Genomic DNA, 18,967 nt, shown 5'->3' with positions numbered 1-18,967 from the left:
TAAAAGCAATCCTTCTTCTTCAGATGTTTTTTCTTGATCATGAAACAGTAGCTGTACAAGTTCTGTAACATTCCATGAAAGTTTATAACCATGTTATTAGTGTCTAAAAATCAAATTAAAAACAAAGTCCATCTATAAGTAAAATACTTATAAATGAAAAACATATATTTTCAAAACCTTGCAACAGGTGTTACTTCTTCACCGTAAAAAAGCTTCTGTCCAAGTTTCATCAAATATTATGAAGGTTTGGCAAAGCAATTGATGTTTAGGATGTCTTAAAAAGAACTGCGCCATGAGCACATAATATGCCTGTCACTTTTTCAATGAATAAAGTTCCATATCTCATAAATGTCATATCAGAAATTTATCCAAAAAAAACTAAAGGGAGAGGTTATTTTTATAGATATAAACCAGTCACCATGACAAAAAGGCAAAGGTATGTTCATGAAAACTGCTCAAAGCACTTTTGAGTTATTGTCTGAAAACTTGAAAACTTGAAAACTTGAAAATCCCCCTTTTTTATGAATAAAATCCCATAACTCAGAAACGTAACATATAAAATTTATAAAATCGAGTGGGAGCTTAAGTCAATAGATATAAACAACTCTTTAAAATTCATGAAAACTGCTCTAAGCACTTTTGCCTTTTTTAATGAATAAAACCCCATAACTCGGAAAAATAAAATCTAAAATTTATAAAAATAGAAAGGGAGCTTACGTCAATAGATATAAACAATTCACCTAAGTTTCATGAAAAGTGCTCTAAGCAATTTGGAGTTATTGTTTGAAAACTGTAAAATCCCCCTCTTTTAATGAATAAAACCCCATAACTCGGAACCCTACAATCAAAATTTTAAACTGAATAGAGACAAACAGGCTAATGAACCTACTCAAATATGCATTTACATATTATGCATGACAACTTTGCAAAATTTCATCGGTACCAATTTTGGAGTTTTTGCTTTTATAAAAATTGTTGAGAGACAGATATAGTAAACAAGTGAAAACTAAAGAACTTCAAAATCCTTACTGCAGGTCCCTAATAATTCTATTTCATTTCATTAGAACTTACTGGAATCTTCAGAAATGTTTTTTTCTGTATGTTCCCAACTTGATATATGCCTTTTCCATTGATAGCTTCAGCTTGGGCAAGGGAAGTAACCTCTACAGAGCCATGAGATTTTTTTACTGACTGCAGCCAATCAAGCTGTCTTTTTGTATCAAGCTGAAAGTTTCAAGAATATGATAAAGAGATTTTGTTTATAATTAATCAATCAAACAATACCAATAAAATAAAGCATTCATTTTAACAAATACACATAATATGGATACAAACATAAAACTCAATACATAAAGCATGCTTAAAATTTCCTTTCATTCGTTACATACATCTGGCGATTCTTCTAGATAAAAAATAAATTGAAAAAACATAATGATTTGTGAATAATGTGTTTTTCTCAATATTTTGATTGCCAAATGTTCATTTTTGATTGTGATCAATAAACAATTAATTAAGGTATACATGATTTGATTTGATTTGATTTTTGGTGTTTTAACACCACTTTTAAGCACCGCATTTGGGCTATTTCGTGGCGGCCAGTTTTTATTGGTGGAGGAAGCCTGAGTGCCCGGAGAAAACCACCAACCTTCGATAGGAAAACTGACAATCCTAGTCAATTAAGATTGGAGTCGAGTGCACCCGCACGAGCGGGGTTCGAACTCACAACCTCAGTGTTGACTGGCTAGTAATTACAGTAGTAACTACTTAAACCACTCGGCCACCGAGGCCCCAGGTATACATGAGAAGACCCAATAGAGGCTCTAAAGTGTTGCTCACCTAGATCTATGTGTATCTTAAACAATGGACAATCTCCAACATTGTAGACTAGTATAGAATTCAAAATCTCTGTTTTTGTTGGTCTTGTATAAGTTGTATTGCTGATCTTTTTTTTTTTGTTTACAGTTGCTCTATATCTTCTTTAGTTTTTGCCCAAAACACAAAAGATAGTAAATAAATCCTCAATTAAGGGCCATAACTCCTATAAAGAGTCTACTAACTATTTCGGCAAAATTTGACATGTTTGTAGATCTCGTCTTGCTGATCATTTTTATCATGTACAGTTTCTATCTATCTTTTTATAGTTTTCAAATAATAAGCAAAAAAGCCAAAAAATGGTAAAAACACAAAAGATAGTAAATAAATCCTCAATTAAGGGCCATAACTCCTATAAAGAGTCTACTAACTATTTTCGGCAAAATTTGACATGTTTGTAGATCTCGTCTAGCTGATCATTTTTATCATGTAAAGTTTCTATCTATCTTTTTATAGTTTTCAAATAATAAGCAAAAAAGCCAAAAAATGTCACTTAAGAGCAATAACTCCAATAAGGAGTCGAGTAAGACTTTCTACTATGTTGACTTATTTGTAGATCTTGTTTTGCTGATTATTTTTTCTATTTAAAGTATCTATCTATCTATTTATGGAGGGGGGGGGGGGGGGTCGGACCTTTATCGGGACTCCGGGATTGGGTGTTTTTAAGATCGGGATTTCGGGATTGATCCTTTCTGGATCCGGAAATTCTTTTTTCGAATTTCAGGATGTCAGGATTTAAATTTCTTTAAATTCGGGGCCTCTGGATTTCATGTTTTTAAGCCCGGGATTTTCGGATCAGGACCCCTCCGACCCCCCTCATTTATCATAGATTGCAACATAACAGGCAAAACACACTAAAAATTGGTAAAAGCAAGAACTCCAGTAATGGAAAGACTGATGATTTCTTCCCTGTTGACTTATTTGTACATCTTGTCTTACAGATCATTTTTACTGTTTAAAGTGTCTTTTTATTTATTATAGTTTTCAAGATAATAGGGAAAAACAATTAACACATTTAATGGCAATAACTTCTATAAGAGGTTGTCTGATAGTTTTGACATAAATAGACAATAGACAGAGCTGAACATTCTGAGCATTTTTGCCTCTGTCGGAATTACTCTATTGATGGGGTTTAAAGATAATAGACAAGACAACTTGATTTTACCTCTATGTTCTATTTTCAGCAATGTCCGCCATTTTGGTTGTCAAGCGGTGTCATCCAATTCCTTTTTTAAACTAGATACCCCAATGATGATTGTTTAAATTTGGTCCAGCAGTTTCAGAGTAGAAATTTTTGTAAAAACTTATTACATAAATCACTTACCAATTTCTGTGGCAGTTGAGGATTTGAATCTAATTCTTTCCAAACTTCCTGACACTTTTCCAGGAACATCTTTGTATTACAGTGTTTTTCCAAATTGAAGATGAGTGGAGCATATCCAGTAGTAGCAGAATGTAAACAGTTGACCTTGGCAATCTCCATGTCACCTTCACCAGCTGATATACTGGCCAAGTCTACAAATACTTTTAACTCCTTTAATCCACCTGTTCAATAATAATGGGAAAAAAATTAGCTTGCTATATTTTAAACCAAGAAATATTGCATTGTATGTAATTGGAAATAAAAGACAGAAGACATTTTTTAATCACAGTGAGCAAATGTCTTTGAGTATAATATTTCTTTACCAAATTCAAACATAATGGGTGCACATGTGTAGCTGGATTTGCTTGCCATTCTAGAGCACATGTAATCACCACTGTTTTTGATGGGGTTTATTTTGCTCAACTTATGATTTGTTAATGTCCCTTTGTTATCTTCTGCCTCTTTTAAGTCATGATATATTGTTTTATCTTGAAAATTAGACTTAAAACAGTTGTACATGGCAGGTAATTCTCTCAACTAATGTGTATTATGAAATATTGAATATTTTGCATTTAGTAGCATAAACTGATTTCACAATAACCCCTATCCTTTGTAGTCATCTTATTAAACAAAGTATTGGCCTTGGTTTTCTACTGGCTCCTTCTTGTAAATTGTATATTTCTAAGATGATTCAACGAAACATAAGTTTGATGAATGAATTTAGGTTAAATCAAAAATATTGCAGCATCTGTGTTTAAAGCTACATATCAGTATTAGACCTTGAGTACGTTCACCCAGCTGGTGAGATTATGACTGCTGACATTTGAGGTCAAGGACAATAGACATATGACATTTCGGCATTTAATTAGCCTATAGAGGTCTTGCCTTAAGCAACTTGAGTCACGAGTGAGAAAAAACTGTTACATAATCTTCCGTACAGATACTAAAAGATGATATCAATGTTTTCTTTATTTGACTCACATACTAGAATAATGTGAAGTAAAAAAGTAAATATAGATACCTGGCATTGATTTTTTTAACCAATCAACAAGTGGTTTACATTTAATGAAATCCTTCAAACATTCAGATCTTTCTGGAGTAACTTGACCAAGTATAGAGCAAGTAGTCAGCAGATTTTGGTTCAATTTCTTCATCACCGTGTCCTGACCTCCAGTCTGTACAAAAAAATGAACTGATATGCTATAACAAGTCAACACAAACTGAATATGTATATGTTAGATACACTGATTCCTATACACAGCTGACTGGGTTGAAAGATATAGTTTTTTAGCAGAAATATTTGACAACAAAATAAAAATAATTTTAAACAAGCATTCTGAGAGTATTGCATGACAATACATCGTCCCCTTCCGGTTAAAAATTCATTGTAATGGAACGAAATTCTAACTTGATCTATATCTTGTCATGGTGTATTTAACTACATAAAAATATCAAGTCAATATCTTCAATCATGACGAAAAAAAACTGTTGAAAACTGATTATTTAAGTGAATTTTTTATGTCCAAAGACCATAACTCTGCACAAAATCATCAGACCGGAATAAAATTAGAACTTGATCTGTAACTTGTCATGATAAAACTATATACTAATTATCAAATCAATATCTTCAAGAATGACAAAAAAAAAGTGTGGAAAACTGATTATTTTAATGATTCACACTTGGCCTGGTTGATAATATTCGTTTATTTTATCCCTCACTAACACTCAGGATAAATTTGGATATCATGGCCGAGGCCATGTGTAAATTTCCAACAAATCTATGGCTTAAATGAAATATATCCTTTATCAACAATAGATTATCATCTTCATAAAAGAGTTCACTTCATCCAAAAAAAATTTTAATACATAGCATCAGAAAATTAGTTTATACAGAGTCAATAACAAACAAACCTACCACTAAATTCTTCAAACAATTTACCAAAGAAAAGGGAACAAATCCAAAATGTCATTTATCATTAATAAAAATATCTTTTAAAAATCTTTTAAAAATGATTTATTTCCCTTTGAACAGAAATCTAGTAATTAATAAGTATTTTGTCAAAAATTTAATTCTAGGGAAAGGGCTTTAACTGAACAAGGAGAAAAGCTAAAATCGTGAAAACTGAACTTGACCTGTAACTTGTCATGATAAAACAATACACCAAATATCAAATCAATATCTTCAAGCATGAAGAAAAAAAGTCTGGAAAACTGATTTGCCGGACTGACAGATGACAGACAGACAGATGGACAGACAGACAGACGGACGGAGTGCAAACCTAAAGTCCCCTTCGACTTCGTCGGTAGGGGTCTAATAAATGTATAGGGGAAAAGCATTTCCATTAACAGACAGCAGTAAAATTTTTCTTCAGGCAATATTGCATAAAACCAAAATTACTCACACAGAATATATCAATAATTTGCGAGTTCTGAATTTGATCTCTATTTTTTTTATTATACATATTTGTCTTTTTTTATATTTTGTTCTTTTTTCATTTCAATTTTTTTTTTTTTTTTTTTGATTTTGTCTGCTTTTTTCTTTCTAAAATTTCCATTCACAAGGTTCACCAATTTGATGTCTAATTCTTTGGACGAAAGCTCCAAAAAATATGGGGCGAGCAATTAAGAAGTTGTACAATTTATGTACATGTTATAACTGGGTTACTTCATAGAAAACTAGGAGAAACAGATGCTCTAATGCATATAACTTTGATTTATTGGTGACTGTACCATACCAGACTTTCTTGTCTCACTGTGGTATAGTTAATTATGGTTATTTTCTTCAAGTAAGCTTTGTCTGCGTGAATTTTCATTTAAATCCATATATATATATTTAGGAAGCATAGCAGATGCAGTTTTACAATTAAGTTAGTTAGGTAAATGACACATGTTGAATAAAATTAAATAATGTGTATGTATCCAAAAATGTCCCTGAAAGATATTTGATAGAAGTTGTTTTCATTATATGGTAATGATTCTTTATTAGCTGCTTGACATCCAGTTGGAACTATTTATCCATATTTAGGATCAAAATAATGAGTGAGGTGAATATTTCATGCTTTGTACTAAAACAACATCCTGAATAAGATAGTTAAATTGCTATACATGTAGATCCAAATGTATTAAAATATTCCCTTAAAATACCTGTCACCCCATTCACATGCATTATTCTGACTGAGATAAATTCTCTTTCCTTTTGCTCTTAAAAGCTGCAATGCATTTAAAGCTCTTTAGTTTAACTAGAAGTGGTTGAACCAATTACACACCCCTAATTATTATGAGCATGCCAATCACAATACCTGACCAACTTGGTCTCTTTGGAACTCTTTAAATTCCCCCTAACAAAAGAGTCCTGCTTGCATGCCAAAAGACTAACAAGGGGATATGGGGTTTCATCAAAATTAAACACTTCTGTGATTTTTTAATAAATTGCTTCGCCAAGCGCAACCCTGAACAGTTGGGGCAAAAATGGACACAATATTTGCGCTTGATACAGGTCTGAATTTGGATTGTAATTAAATATTTGACACATAATAGGTTTCTGACACAGAATAACTGTAGTCAAAGAACTTAGAATTGGTTATATGATTTGAATTTATATTCAATTTCTTGCTTTTGTGCAAGAATTTTCTTTTTAATTTCTGAAATCTTGATAAAAAATTGTCCCCATCCCCCCCCATCAAATATTTTTTTTAACCTCCCCCTCCCTTTTCCAAAAAGAAAATTTTTTCCCTCAAGATATGGTCATAATCTCAATTCAAATTTCCAATGGAGTTTGCAACCATAAAAACCCATTTAAATACATCAAATAGAATTAAAATAGAAATAGAATACATTAAAATAGAAAATGATATACAAAATCATGATTAAAATTAATATACCTTCATCAGCATTTAATAGTAATTTCAAAAAATAAATTGACAGCTAATCACCTCAAGACAATACAACAATTCTTTATAACAAAACCATTGTAAGGGAGGTAACTCTTAATGCTAAAAAACCCAAACAAATGATATTGAATTCTGAATATGAAAATTTATTACCACTGAACCCTATTGTTATATTATATATACTTCCATCACAATATTTGATGTTTCTAGAAACAGCTAAAAAATAATTCATACTAGAACTAGCTGACAACTTTACATAATTTAAAAGCAATGTAAGGGAGGTAATTCAAGTATAACATTGTAATTATTATTTTTTAAATTTTATTAAATCAAACAAAACCTTAGGACCAAAATTTGGACCAATTAGAAAATGGGCCCAACAACCAAATACACAGTTAGATTCAGCATATGAAAAAAATTGTAATACTAATAGCATGAAAATTGCAATATTTATAGCAAGAAGTCCCAACATAAAGAATCAAAGCTTTCTCAAAATCAAAATCCAAAAATATTGTTCTCTACTATATACTGTAAATTATCATGAATCATCGAATGCTATCCCTTATATAATGCTTAATGGTCCAATAACTATTTCATAGAGATCCAAAGACCAATACTTAAGTAATTGTCCATTAACCAGGAAACCCTTGTTCTCCCCCCCCCCCCCCCCCCCCCCCATTTTTGCCCCTAATTCCTAAACGGTTTGAGCCATAACCCCACAAAGCCAATCCTAACCATCCCTTTGTGGTATGGAAACTTGTGGTATAATTTCAGAGAGATCCATACACTGTTCCACAAGTTATTGTCATGAAACTAGAAAAATGCTTATTTGGGCCCCTTTTTGGCCCCTAATTCCTAAACTGTTGGAACCATAACCCCCAAAATCAATCCCAACCTTCCTTTTGTGGTTTCAACCCTTGTGTTTAAATTTCATAGATTTCTGTTTACTTATACTAAAGTTATTGTCCAGAAACCAAATGTCTTCGGACGACACTGACACCGACGACGACGTGATACCAAAATTTTTTGCAGTTGTATAAATTGTTCATGGGAATTTACAATTAATTTCATCCAAGATAGATAGGTCTATGCCTGTTGAAACAAGGATTGGGGATGACGATGGTTCTAACAAATATTGATGTGATTGTGGTCCTCTAACGAAATATTTAAAATTTTTGCCTCCTAGAACAAGTCTTCAAAGGTAAAACGAGAAGCATTTCAGATAACTTTATGTTCTATAACTACTTGTTACACCACTGTCCCAGGTTAGGGGGAGGGTTAGGATCCCGCTAACATGTTTAACCCCGCCACATTCTGTATGTATGTGCCTGTCCCAAGTCAGGAGCCTGTAATTCAGTTGCTGTCTTTTGTTTATGTGTTACATATTTGTTTTTCGTTCATTTTTTGTACACAAATTAGGCCGTTAGTTTTCTCGTTTGAATTGTTTTACATTGTCATTTCAGGGCCTTTTACAGCTGACTGTGAGGTATGGGCTTTGCTCATTGTTGAAGGCCGTACGGTGACCTATAGTTGTTAATTTCTGTGTCATTTGGTCTCTTGTGGAGAGTTGTCTCATCGGCAATCATACCACATCTTCTTTTTTATATTGTCCACGGCAATGAGCTGACACAACCACATGTTGGCATCCCAATGTTTGACCTTTTATTTACAAATGGATTTGAAATGATGGGAGCAATATATGCAACAGAAAAGCGTCTGAAAAAAAAATTTCAAGGAGAAACTGATTTTGGAGCTCATGCGGAACAAAAATTTGCAGAAGCAGTAATTATTTTTTTTTCTTGAAAAGTCAATTTCTCCAAAACATGAGCAGGAATATCCAAAGAACTCGGAATCAAAGTGGTGTGTCCCAACCTAAGACTTTTGAAGTATATACATACCAATTTGATTATGTCTTTTATTTGACTGAAATCTCCTTTTAAATTAAATGCATTGACTACTTCCATTATAGCTTTTGCTCCATACAAATAATTCCTGATATTTCCATGCCGTTCTATCTGGTCTAATCTTTCTTCTATCCAACTAACATTCTTATTATTATCAAATAACAAGAACTCTTTCTTCAAAGTACTTCTATCTTTTGTTGTGAACCATTTATCAAATTCAGTGAAGAGCATGTTTCCTGATCTTAACTTCTTACTCAAAGACCTCCATTGTTCTAAAGCTGGTTTCCACACTTTTTCAAATACTTCATCCATGTGCACATCTCTTCCAAGCTGTTTTTTTAAATCAGTTCCTTTCTTTTCCCAAATCTTTATGAAAAGTAGTCCTTTACAATGTTCTAGTATTTTTGGTAGTATATTCAATTCTTCTTGACACAGACCAAACACAGTCACCATCGGTTTGTAATTTTCTGGATCTTTTAAATTTTCTAATAGTTCTGTTTTAACAAGTTTTTTCAGTGAAGTCATAACTGGTTCATGAAAATCTTTCAACTTGGTTTGTAGAATAGTAGTATCAGCTATAAAAGAAAAGCCAAATACTTATAATAATAATAATAATAATAATAATAATTCTTTATTTAAAGAGGGTTACACAGTTAGCTATAAAACTAATCTTCCCTGAGGCCCTTATGACTAGTATAAGCTATATGCATAAAGAAATTTTAAATCAATGAACCAAAAAAATGTATCACAGTCAGGTTAGACTGGCTGAGCATGTACAGCTGACATCATTTCTATAGACCAAGTATCAGAGGTTCCAGTCATATCTGAAGTCGCCACTTGCATCATGTTTCCAAGGGGCACTATTGTGGCTACACAACATATTCAGGTCGAGGTAGTTTTTACTATTCTAATTCATCTGCATCAATAGTGTTAGACAATATATTTCACAGAAAATCAAGATAGAGCCTCAACAATACACCTATGATGTGTACAAAGATAAGTTTACTGTAATCTGAGGACTTTTGTATTTAATTTTTTTCGTAACTTTTAAATCAATTATAATTTCAATGATCTGTTTGTCTTTAAAGGATTTGTTGGCTTGGTTATTTTTCGTTCTATAAGTATCTCATGTAAAATATGTTCTACAAATATAATTTCAGAGGCATTACATTTGCACGCATTTGAGGATTAATTTTTTTTTACGTTTTTGTGCAGCTTTTAATAACATTTACTTGCATTCATTTGGCAGGGAATACAGGTATATATATAGATAGTTCAGAGTAAACATGTCAATAGTTATTAATCTAGAACATGCTTATCTCATTCTAAAATGTATTTTTTTCATATTGAATTCTAAAAAAATATATATGATCATGAGAAATCCTGTAGTCACTTAAGGCATACAAATAACTTAATTGCAAATATTGCAGAATGAATAGTATTAAGAGCAGTTGTAAGTAGAAATGCGAAAGAGAAAACAGAGTATCTGATGGAACAATTCAGAAAATTCCAGACTTGAGAAGTTGATAGTATTCAGTTTCAATTATTCAGCACACACATGTAAAATAGGAACTTTTAAAGATTTCAGATTCGCTATGTTTTTACATTTTTACCTGTATTTATTTCCAGGACTTAGTGCTTGTGCTTAATTAAATGTTTATCCTGCTCATAACCCTACTTCTTCCCCCTCATTGGTGAACAGAGGACTTAGACTAATGGAAGGGGTACTTGTTAATAGTTAAATAAATAAATAAGTATTATTTACTTCTGTTTACCTGCAAAAATGAATCTGTGCAAATGTAAGTAAAAAAAAGAGAGGCGAAAGATACCAAAGGGACATTCAAACTCTTGAGTTGAAAATAAACTGACAACGCAATTGCTAAAAAAAAAGAAAGACAAACAGACAGACAAACAACAGTACACAAAAGCTGCACACAAATGTAATGCACTAAAAATTTCCACTGTAAATCATCAAAGGTATCTGATTGTTGTACAAAATAACTGATTGACCTAATATTAATTAAAGAACCTTAGTGAGCACGCTCACATACCCCACGTCCCCACATTGTCACTGGAGAAATAAAATAACAGTAAGAAAAAAAAATTGTATAAGAAAAAAAAATTGAATCATAATTTCCTGTCAATCTGCACATCTACGTAGTATGTCTTTATTATCTACAAAGTTTCATGAAATTCTGTTGTGTGGTTTCGGAGGAGTTGCGATGACAAACTGTTGCAGTAGTATATTGAAGCAAATAAGTTCAAAGGGGCATAACTCCTAGAGAAAAAATTGAAACGTAATTTCCTGTCAATATGCACATCTGCATAGTATGTCCTAATTATCTAAAAAGGTTTCATGAAATTCTGTTGTGTGGTTTCAGAGGAGTTGCGATGACAAACTGTTGCAGTAGTATATTGAAGCAAATAAGTTCAAAGGGGCATAACTCCTAGAAAAAAAATTGAATCGTAATTTCCTGTCGATATGCACATCTGCATAGTATGTCCTTATTATCTAAAAAGGTTTCATGAAATTCTGTTGTGTGGTTTCAGAGGAGTTGCGATGACAAACTGTTGCAGTAGTATATTGAAGCAAATTAGTTCAAAGGGGCATAACTCCTAGAAAAAAAAATTGAATCGTAATTTCCTGTCGATATGCACATCTACATAGTATGTCCTTATTATCTAAAAATGTTTCATGAAGTTCTGTTGTGTGGTTTCAGAGGAGTTGCGATGACAAGAAACAGGACTGATGGACTGACAGACAGACGGACGGACGGGTCAAAAACATTATACCCTCCTCAACTCGTTGCGTGGTGTATAATTAAGGAAACTCATGTTCATGCAAATTAAAAAGTAGAATATTTGAATCAAAATTCATGAAATTCTGTTGTGTGGTTTGAGAGGAGTTGCGATGACAAGAAACAGGACTGACGGACTGACGGACAGACGGACTGACGGACAGACGGACGGACGGGTCAAAAACATTATACCCTCCGCAACTTGTTGCGTGGGGTATAATTAAGGAAACTCATGTTCATGCAAATTAAAAAGTAGAATATTTGAATCAAAATTTTGAACTAAAGATGTTTTTGTTTTCTTCCAAAGTTTTACACACCAGGGTAATTTATGATATTTTTACTTTGAGGGGACTTCAAAGATGACAGATTTTGAATCAACTGAGTCTGACTCATCAGAGCTAGAAATGGATTAAATAAATGGAGAATGTGTCCCCATGGACACAGATGATGCCCTCGCTTGCATACAACATTATAAAGGGACATAACTCAAGAGCAATAAAAGTGACGCTACCCAAATTTGTACTTGATCTTAGTTTTGTGGTAATAAGTATTGTGTATAGGTTTCATGTTTGGTTGGGGCAAACTTAAGTTACAGAACGGAAACTAAAAATTTTGCAATTTTTCCATTTATAAAGGGGCATAAGTCAATAATGGTTAAAGTGACACTACCCAAATTCAACTTGATCTGTGTTTTATCGGTGGAAGGCAAAATTGAACATTGCATTGTATAAAGCATTGATTGTAGTTGATTCAACTATAATCATGGACAAAGGAAGATAACTCCAATTTAAAAAATTACTTGAACAATGACATCATTGATATTTTTAGAAAAAAAATGAAAAATTTAGCAATTTTTTCATTTGTAAAGGGGTATAACTCTAGAACAGTAAAAGTGACGCCATCAAAATTCAAACTTGATCTGTGTATTGTGGTAATATGCATTGTGTATAAGTTTCATAATATTTGGTTGAGGCAAACTTAAGTTAGAGAACGGAAACCAATTTTGGGACGTACGGACGTACGTACGGACAAACGGACAAACTTAATGCCCCCTTCGCTTCGGCGGGCCCATAAAAAATGGGAAATTACAGAGGCTGACAAATACCATAAACTTAAGAGTTTTCCACTTTGCCAACCAAGTTTTAAACAAGGAGGTTCCACTAAATTGATTATTGAACTATGGAACGGGGCAAAGTAAAGAGAACCTAGGTTGTTGTTTTTTCATTTGAATTGTTTAAAATTTAGCCATGTCTGGTCTTTGTAAGCGCACTGTACAGCATCGGTTTTGTTCATTGATGTACGCTGTACTGTTACCTATATTTGAAAACATTTTGTGACATCCCCAATTTCCACTACAAGATGAAATTACTTTAATAGCCAAGAAGGAAATTTAACTTACCTTTGCAGTGAATACTGACAAGAGTAAATTCTTGTACAATTTGGTAAGTTTGATCAAAGGCCTGTAATTCTTTGGATCTGATGATTAGTGTATTCATGATGACTTCAACATTGTTGAGTTTCATTGCGATAATCACTTTTTGAAAGTTTTCATGATTTTCTATAAGTTTTCTCAATGTTTTGATTAAAATAGTCCCCTGTAATAATCTCTGAACAAAATCCTGTATGATTTCTACAAACTTCTTCAACATTTTCTGACATTCTTCACCTAATGCCTTGGGCTTATTACCTGAAATAAAGATATAGCCAAATCAAGTGCCTAATTAGTGTTTTCCTAATCTTAAATTGAATATTTGATGCAAATTCAACTAGGTAGAACTGTTTTATTAGACTAAAACTAATGTATCCCCTTCATCTTTAGAAGTCATTCTAATACAGATAAGGCTCAACAAATACATAAGCCAATACTAATATATCTGCATACAAAATATAGTTGACCTACCACCAAAGATTCCCCTTAAACTGACCTAATCCATGTAAACTAAGCAAAAGTTTCAATAAACCATGACTGAGGGGGAGTGGCCAAATAATCTCTACGGAAATGAGATGTGCCAATTCTAATACAACTGCATACAAATTTAAAATTTAATGGACCTACCACTATTGCTTCCCCATAAACTAACCTAATTACAAACTAATACATAGTTGCTGACGCCGTTGCCTGAAACAGCACGCCTAAGTCTCGCTTTTTAACTTTGTTGTATTGAGACAAAAAGCTGTGATTTACTGAAACGTCATGTAGTGAGGATAAAGAATATATATGGTAAGAGGTGGGGATATGAACAGTTTTTAAGCTACTTAACAGTTAATGATATCTAGGGGGGTAAAGCATGTCTCCAGGGACAAAACATATGGATATCTAGGGAGGTCTTATAAAGACAATTAACACTAATTTTTTCATTTGATTTAATCTTTTTTTTTTACCAATATTAACATATTTTAGGAATCGATCCCATAATAGATTGATGACCATGGTCATCTTACATTACTGTTCAAGAAGATTCTTTTTAGATAAAACAGAGTTTTACACAGGAAGCTCAACACAAAAATTTAGGACAAAAGGGACAATTTTTCATTCCCTATTGTTAATTTTCCTTTTTTTGACAGTGATGTTCCTAAGGCACTACTTACAGTGTTTATATATCATAACCCGTTTGCTATGCCCATGTCTGTTGTGATGTTTAGGATTTCAATGAACGTAATTTGTGTATTACTGGTAAATTATTAAGTCAGGGATTTCTTTACCACAAATTTCTTAAAACCTTTACTAAATTCTTCCATAAATACAAAGATTTGGTTTGCAAGTTTGGCTGTACCTGTAGAAAACTTATTTCAAAGTTATAGCACATCCTAATTTTTAGGGAGATGTTGTTTACCGAGCCCAGAAATTTAGATATGATCCATGTAAACTTGTCGATCCTTTAAATAAACTTATTCTAAAAGGTTACCAACACCAACAAACTTTTTTAACCCTGCCACATTTTGTATGTGCCTGTCCCAAGTCAGGAGCCTGTAATTCAATAGTCGTCATTGTTGCTGTATATCATACTTGTTTTTCGTTCATTGTTTCGTACATAAATCAGGCTGTTAGTTTTCTCGTTGGAATTGTTTTACATTTGTCATTTTGGCTTTTTATAGCTTTTTATGCGGTATAGGTTTTGCTCATTGTTGAAGACTGTACAGTGACCTATAGTTGTAAACTTCTATGTCATTTGGTCTCTGGTGGAGAGTTGTCTCATTGGCAATCATACCACATCTTATTTTTAAAGTTTGGTCAAATTAGAGGTTCTCAAGGGAAGGTTTTTAAAAAAGTTTACAGCAAATGATGGACCACAAACAATGAATGTAATTTAAAAGATAAAAGCTTACAATACCCTTTTGGGCCTGGTGACCTGAAAATTATAAATTTTTTTTTTGTATTATTATGTGGCATCAAATATCATTGTCTATATTGAATAACACTGAATGTACAAAAGCCATTGTCATGTAATCATGGCTATTATAATAATTCTATGCTGACATTAAGTAATAATAGCATATGTTGAGCAGCTTTTTTGAGAATTTAATGGTTCCAACATTGTCTTTTTTAAAAAACACAGATATGTTGTACAATCAAACATCAAACAAAAACAATCATTTACAAAAGTATCTGTCATGGTACCAAAATCTTGGATTATTAAGCTTATCAAACCAAGAAAAGTATGAGAAGGAGTGATGTTGTAATATTCAATTTAGTATATGATGTTACATGCCAAAAACAAAGATTCATTCATTGTGGCAAATTTTTAATGTCATACTTCATGAAATTTGTGACCTAACATAAATACTAAAGGCTCTAAAGAGCCTGTGTCGCTCACCTTGGTCTATGTGAATATTAAACAAAGGACGCAGATGGATTCATGACAAAATTGTGTTTTGGTGATGGTGATGTGTTTGTACATCTTAATTTACTGAACATTTTTCCTGCTTACAATTATCTCTATCTATAATTAACTTGGCCCAGTAGTTTCAGAGGAGAAGATTTTTGTAAAAGATTACTAAGATTTACGAAAAAATGGTTAAAAATTGACTATAAAGGGCAATAACTCCTAAAGGGGTCAACTGACAATTTCGGTCATGTTGACTTATTTGTAGATCTTACTTTGCCGACATTTATTGTTTTTTACAGTTTATCTCTATCTATAATAATATTCAAGATAATAACCAAAAACAGCAAAATCACCTTAAAATTACCAATTCAGGGGCAGCAACCCAACAACGGGTTGTCCGATTCATCTGAAAATTTCAGGGCAGATAGATCTTGACCTGATAAACAATTTTACTTCATGTCAGATTTGCTTTAAATGCTTTGGTTTTTGAGTTAAAAGCCAAAAACTGAATTTTACCCCTATGTTCTATTTTTAGCCGTGGCGGCCATCTTGGTTGGTTGACCAGGTCACGCCACACATTTTCAAAACTAGATAACCAAATGATGATTGTGGCCAAGTTTGGTTTAATTTGGCCCAGTTGTTTCAGAGGAGAAGATTTTTGTAAAAGATTACTAAGATTTACGAAAAATGGTTAAAAATTGACTATAAAGGGCAATTACTCCTAAAGGGGTCAACTGACCATTTCGGTTATATTGACTTATTTGTAAATCTTACTTTGCTGAACATTATTGCTGTTTACAGTTTATCTCTATCTATAATAATATTCAAGATAATAACCAAAAACAGCAAAATTTCCTTAAAATTACCAATTCAGGGGCAGCAACCCAATAACGGGTTGTCCGATTCATCTGAAAATTTCAGGGCAGATAGATCTTGACCTGATAAACAATTTTACTTCATGTCAGATTTGCTTTAAATGCTTTGGTTTTTGAGTTAAAAGCCAAAAACTGAATTTTACCCCTATGTTCTATTTTTAGCCGTGGCGGCCATCTTGGTTGGTTGACCAGGTCACGCCACACATTTTTAAAACTAGATAACCAAATGATGATTGTGGCCAAGTTTGGTATAATTTGGCCACGGAGTTTCAGAGGAGAAGATTTTTGTAAAAGATTACTAAGATTTACGAAAAATTGTTAAAAATTGACTATAAAGGGCAATAACTCCTAAAGGGGTCAACTGACCATTTCAGTCATGTTGACTTATTTGTTAATCTTACTTTGCTGAACATTATTGCTGTTTACAGTTTATCTCTATCTATAATAATATTCAAGATAATAACCAAAAACAGCAAAATTTCCTTAAAATTACCAATTCAGGGGCAGCAACCCAACAACAGGTTGTTCGATTCATCTGAAAATTTCAGGGCAGATAGATCTTGACCTGATAAACAATTTTACTTCATGTCAGATTTGCTCTAAATGCTTTGGTTTTTGAGTTATAAGCCAAAAACTGAATTTTACCCCTATGTTTTATTTTTAGCTGTGGCGGCCATCTTGGTTGGTTGGCCGGGTCACGCCACACATTTTTTAAACTAGATACCCCAATGATGATTGTGGCCAAGTTTGGTTTAATTTGGCCCAGTTGTTTCAGAGGAGAAGATTTTTGTAAAAGATTACTAAGATTTACGAAAAATGGTTAAAAATTGACTATAAAGGGCAATTACTCCTAAAGGGGTCAACTGACCATTTCGGTTATATTGACTTATTTGTAAATCTTACTTTGCTGAACATTATTGCTGTTTACAGTTTATCTCTATCTATAATAATATTCAAGATAATAACCAAAAACAGCAAAATTTCCTTAAAATTACCAATTCAGGGGCAGCAACCCAATAACGGGTTGTCCGATTCATCTGAAAATTTCAGGGCAGATAGATCTTGACCTGATGAACAATTTTACTCCATGTCAGATTTGCTCTTAATGCTTTGGTTTTTGAGTTATAAGCTAAAAACTGCATTTTACCCCTATGTTCTATTTTTAGCCGTGGCGGCCATCTTGGTTGGTTGACCGGGTCACGCCACACATTTTTAAAACTAGATACCCCAATGATGATTGTGGCCAAGTTTGGTTAAATTTGGCCCAGTAGTTTCAGAGGAGAAGATTTTTGTAAAAGTTTACGGACGACGGACGACGGACGACGGACGACGGACGCAGGACGACGGACGACGGACGCAAAGTGATGAGAAAAGCTCACTTGACCTTTCAGGTCAGGTGAGCTAAAAAATGCTAGTTATTATCTCCCCTGACACTGGTAGATATGCCATTAAATGATAATGTCATTTCAGCACACATTAATTCAATATAACTTACGATACATCTCCATATATGTAGGAAATGGCCTCCATGAGAGAGCATGTCCAAAAACTTCATGAGGGTCATCCAGCTTTTTTACATCCCAGCTCTTTTCAAAAACATTAGATAAAAGTTCTCCTAGACGTATGATGCAGCGTTCATCTTTTTCAGTTCTCCATTCAAATTTGTCACATTCGTTCACTGCCTTTAAAAACAAATAATAAAAATAACTACAATCTGGTCTCGTATTTGTACTTTTTTGGTTAATTCATTTAAAATCCTAAATAATTGAAAGAGCTACCTAAACTTTGATTGACATATCAAGATGCTATTTTTCATTAGGATTTTAAAAAAAAGCACAAATTTAGACTTACAATACATGTAACAGAAATATGTGTTAATAGGACATAATGCCTCACTCACACTTTTATATTTCCATGTTCATTGAACCCAGAAATCTGGGTCAAAAACCTAATTTGGAACTGTGGGCAAAGCTCATAAATTTTGGCCCCCTCCCATTGCATAGTCCATGATTTGCTATAGGAATGCCCAAAAATTATTTAGATAAATAATCAAAATAGGAGTTGCACAATGTTCAAAGTTGCAGATACACTGATTACCCCTAACCAAGATAAAGCAAAAAATTAAGATCATAAACAATTAGGAGGTACAAAATGTATTTATATGGTTAAGATTTACAAAAAAGTCAATAAATTCTAATTAAGGATGTAGGAGGAGCAGATACAAAAATAGTAGCCCTAGATAAACAATGGCAAATTCCATGATTTGCTAACTGAAACCCAAAGTATAACTCATATAAACTAGAGGCTCTAAAGGGCCTGTGTTACTTAACTAGGTATATGTGCATCTTCAACAATTGACACTCTCCAAAAAAATGAAAACAACACTTTATAAATCTAATGCATCTGAAGTGCTTCTCTGGATTTACCTTCATCAGGAA

The 18,967-nt window shown here is 32.9% G+C and overlaps 1 protein-coding gene across 4 annotated transcripts in view; it reads right to left on the bottom strand.

The window, feature by feature from the left end:
• LOC127702509 (E3 ubiquitin-protein ligase rnf213-alpha-like) overlaps nt 1–18,967 on the bottom strand; it is a 333,395-nt gene that overhangs the window by 143,306 nt on the left and 171,122 nt on the right. For all 4 annotated transcript variants that reach the window (XM_052206722.1, XM_052206719.1, XM_052206721.1 and 1 more), the window contains 6 exons: nt 18,025–18,211; nt 13,227–13,514; nt 9,024–9,604; nt 4,257–4,410; nt 3,197–3,417; nt 1,072–1,224 (listed from right to left, as the gene is read on the bottom strand). In XM_052206722.1, the coding sequence (XP_052062682.1) occupies nt 1,072–1,224; nt 3,197–3,417; nt 4,257–4,410; nt 9,024–9,604; nt 13,227–13,514; nt 18,025–18,211 (1,584 nt within the window). The remainder of the gene's footprint in view (nt 1–1,071; nt 1,225–3,196; nt 3,418–4,256; nt 4,411–9,023; nt 9,605–13,226; nt 13,515–18,024; nt 18,212–18,967) is intronic.

This window comes from Mytilus californianus, unplaced genomic scaffold, assembly GCF_021869535.1.
Source record: "Mytilus californianus isolate M0D057914Y unplaced genomic scaffold, xbMytCali1.0.p SCAF_5, whole genome shotgun sequence".
NCBI lineage: Eukaryota > Metazoa > Mollusca > Bivalvia > Mytilida > Mytilidae > Mytilus > Mytilus californianus.
This window is presented reverse-complemented; position numbering and strand designations above follow the sequence as displayed.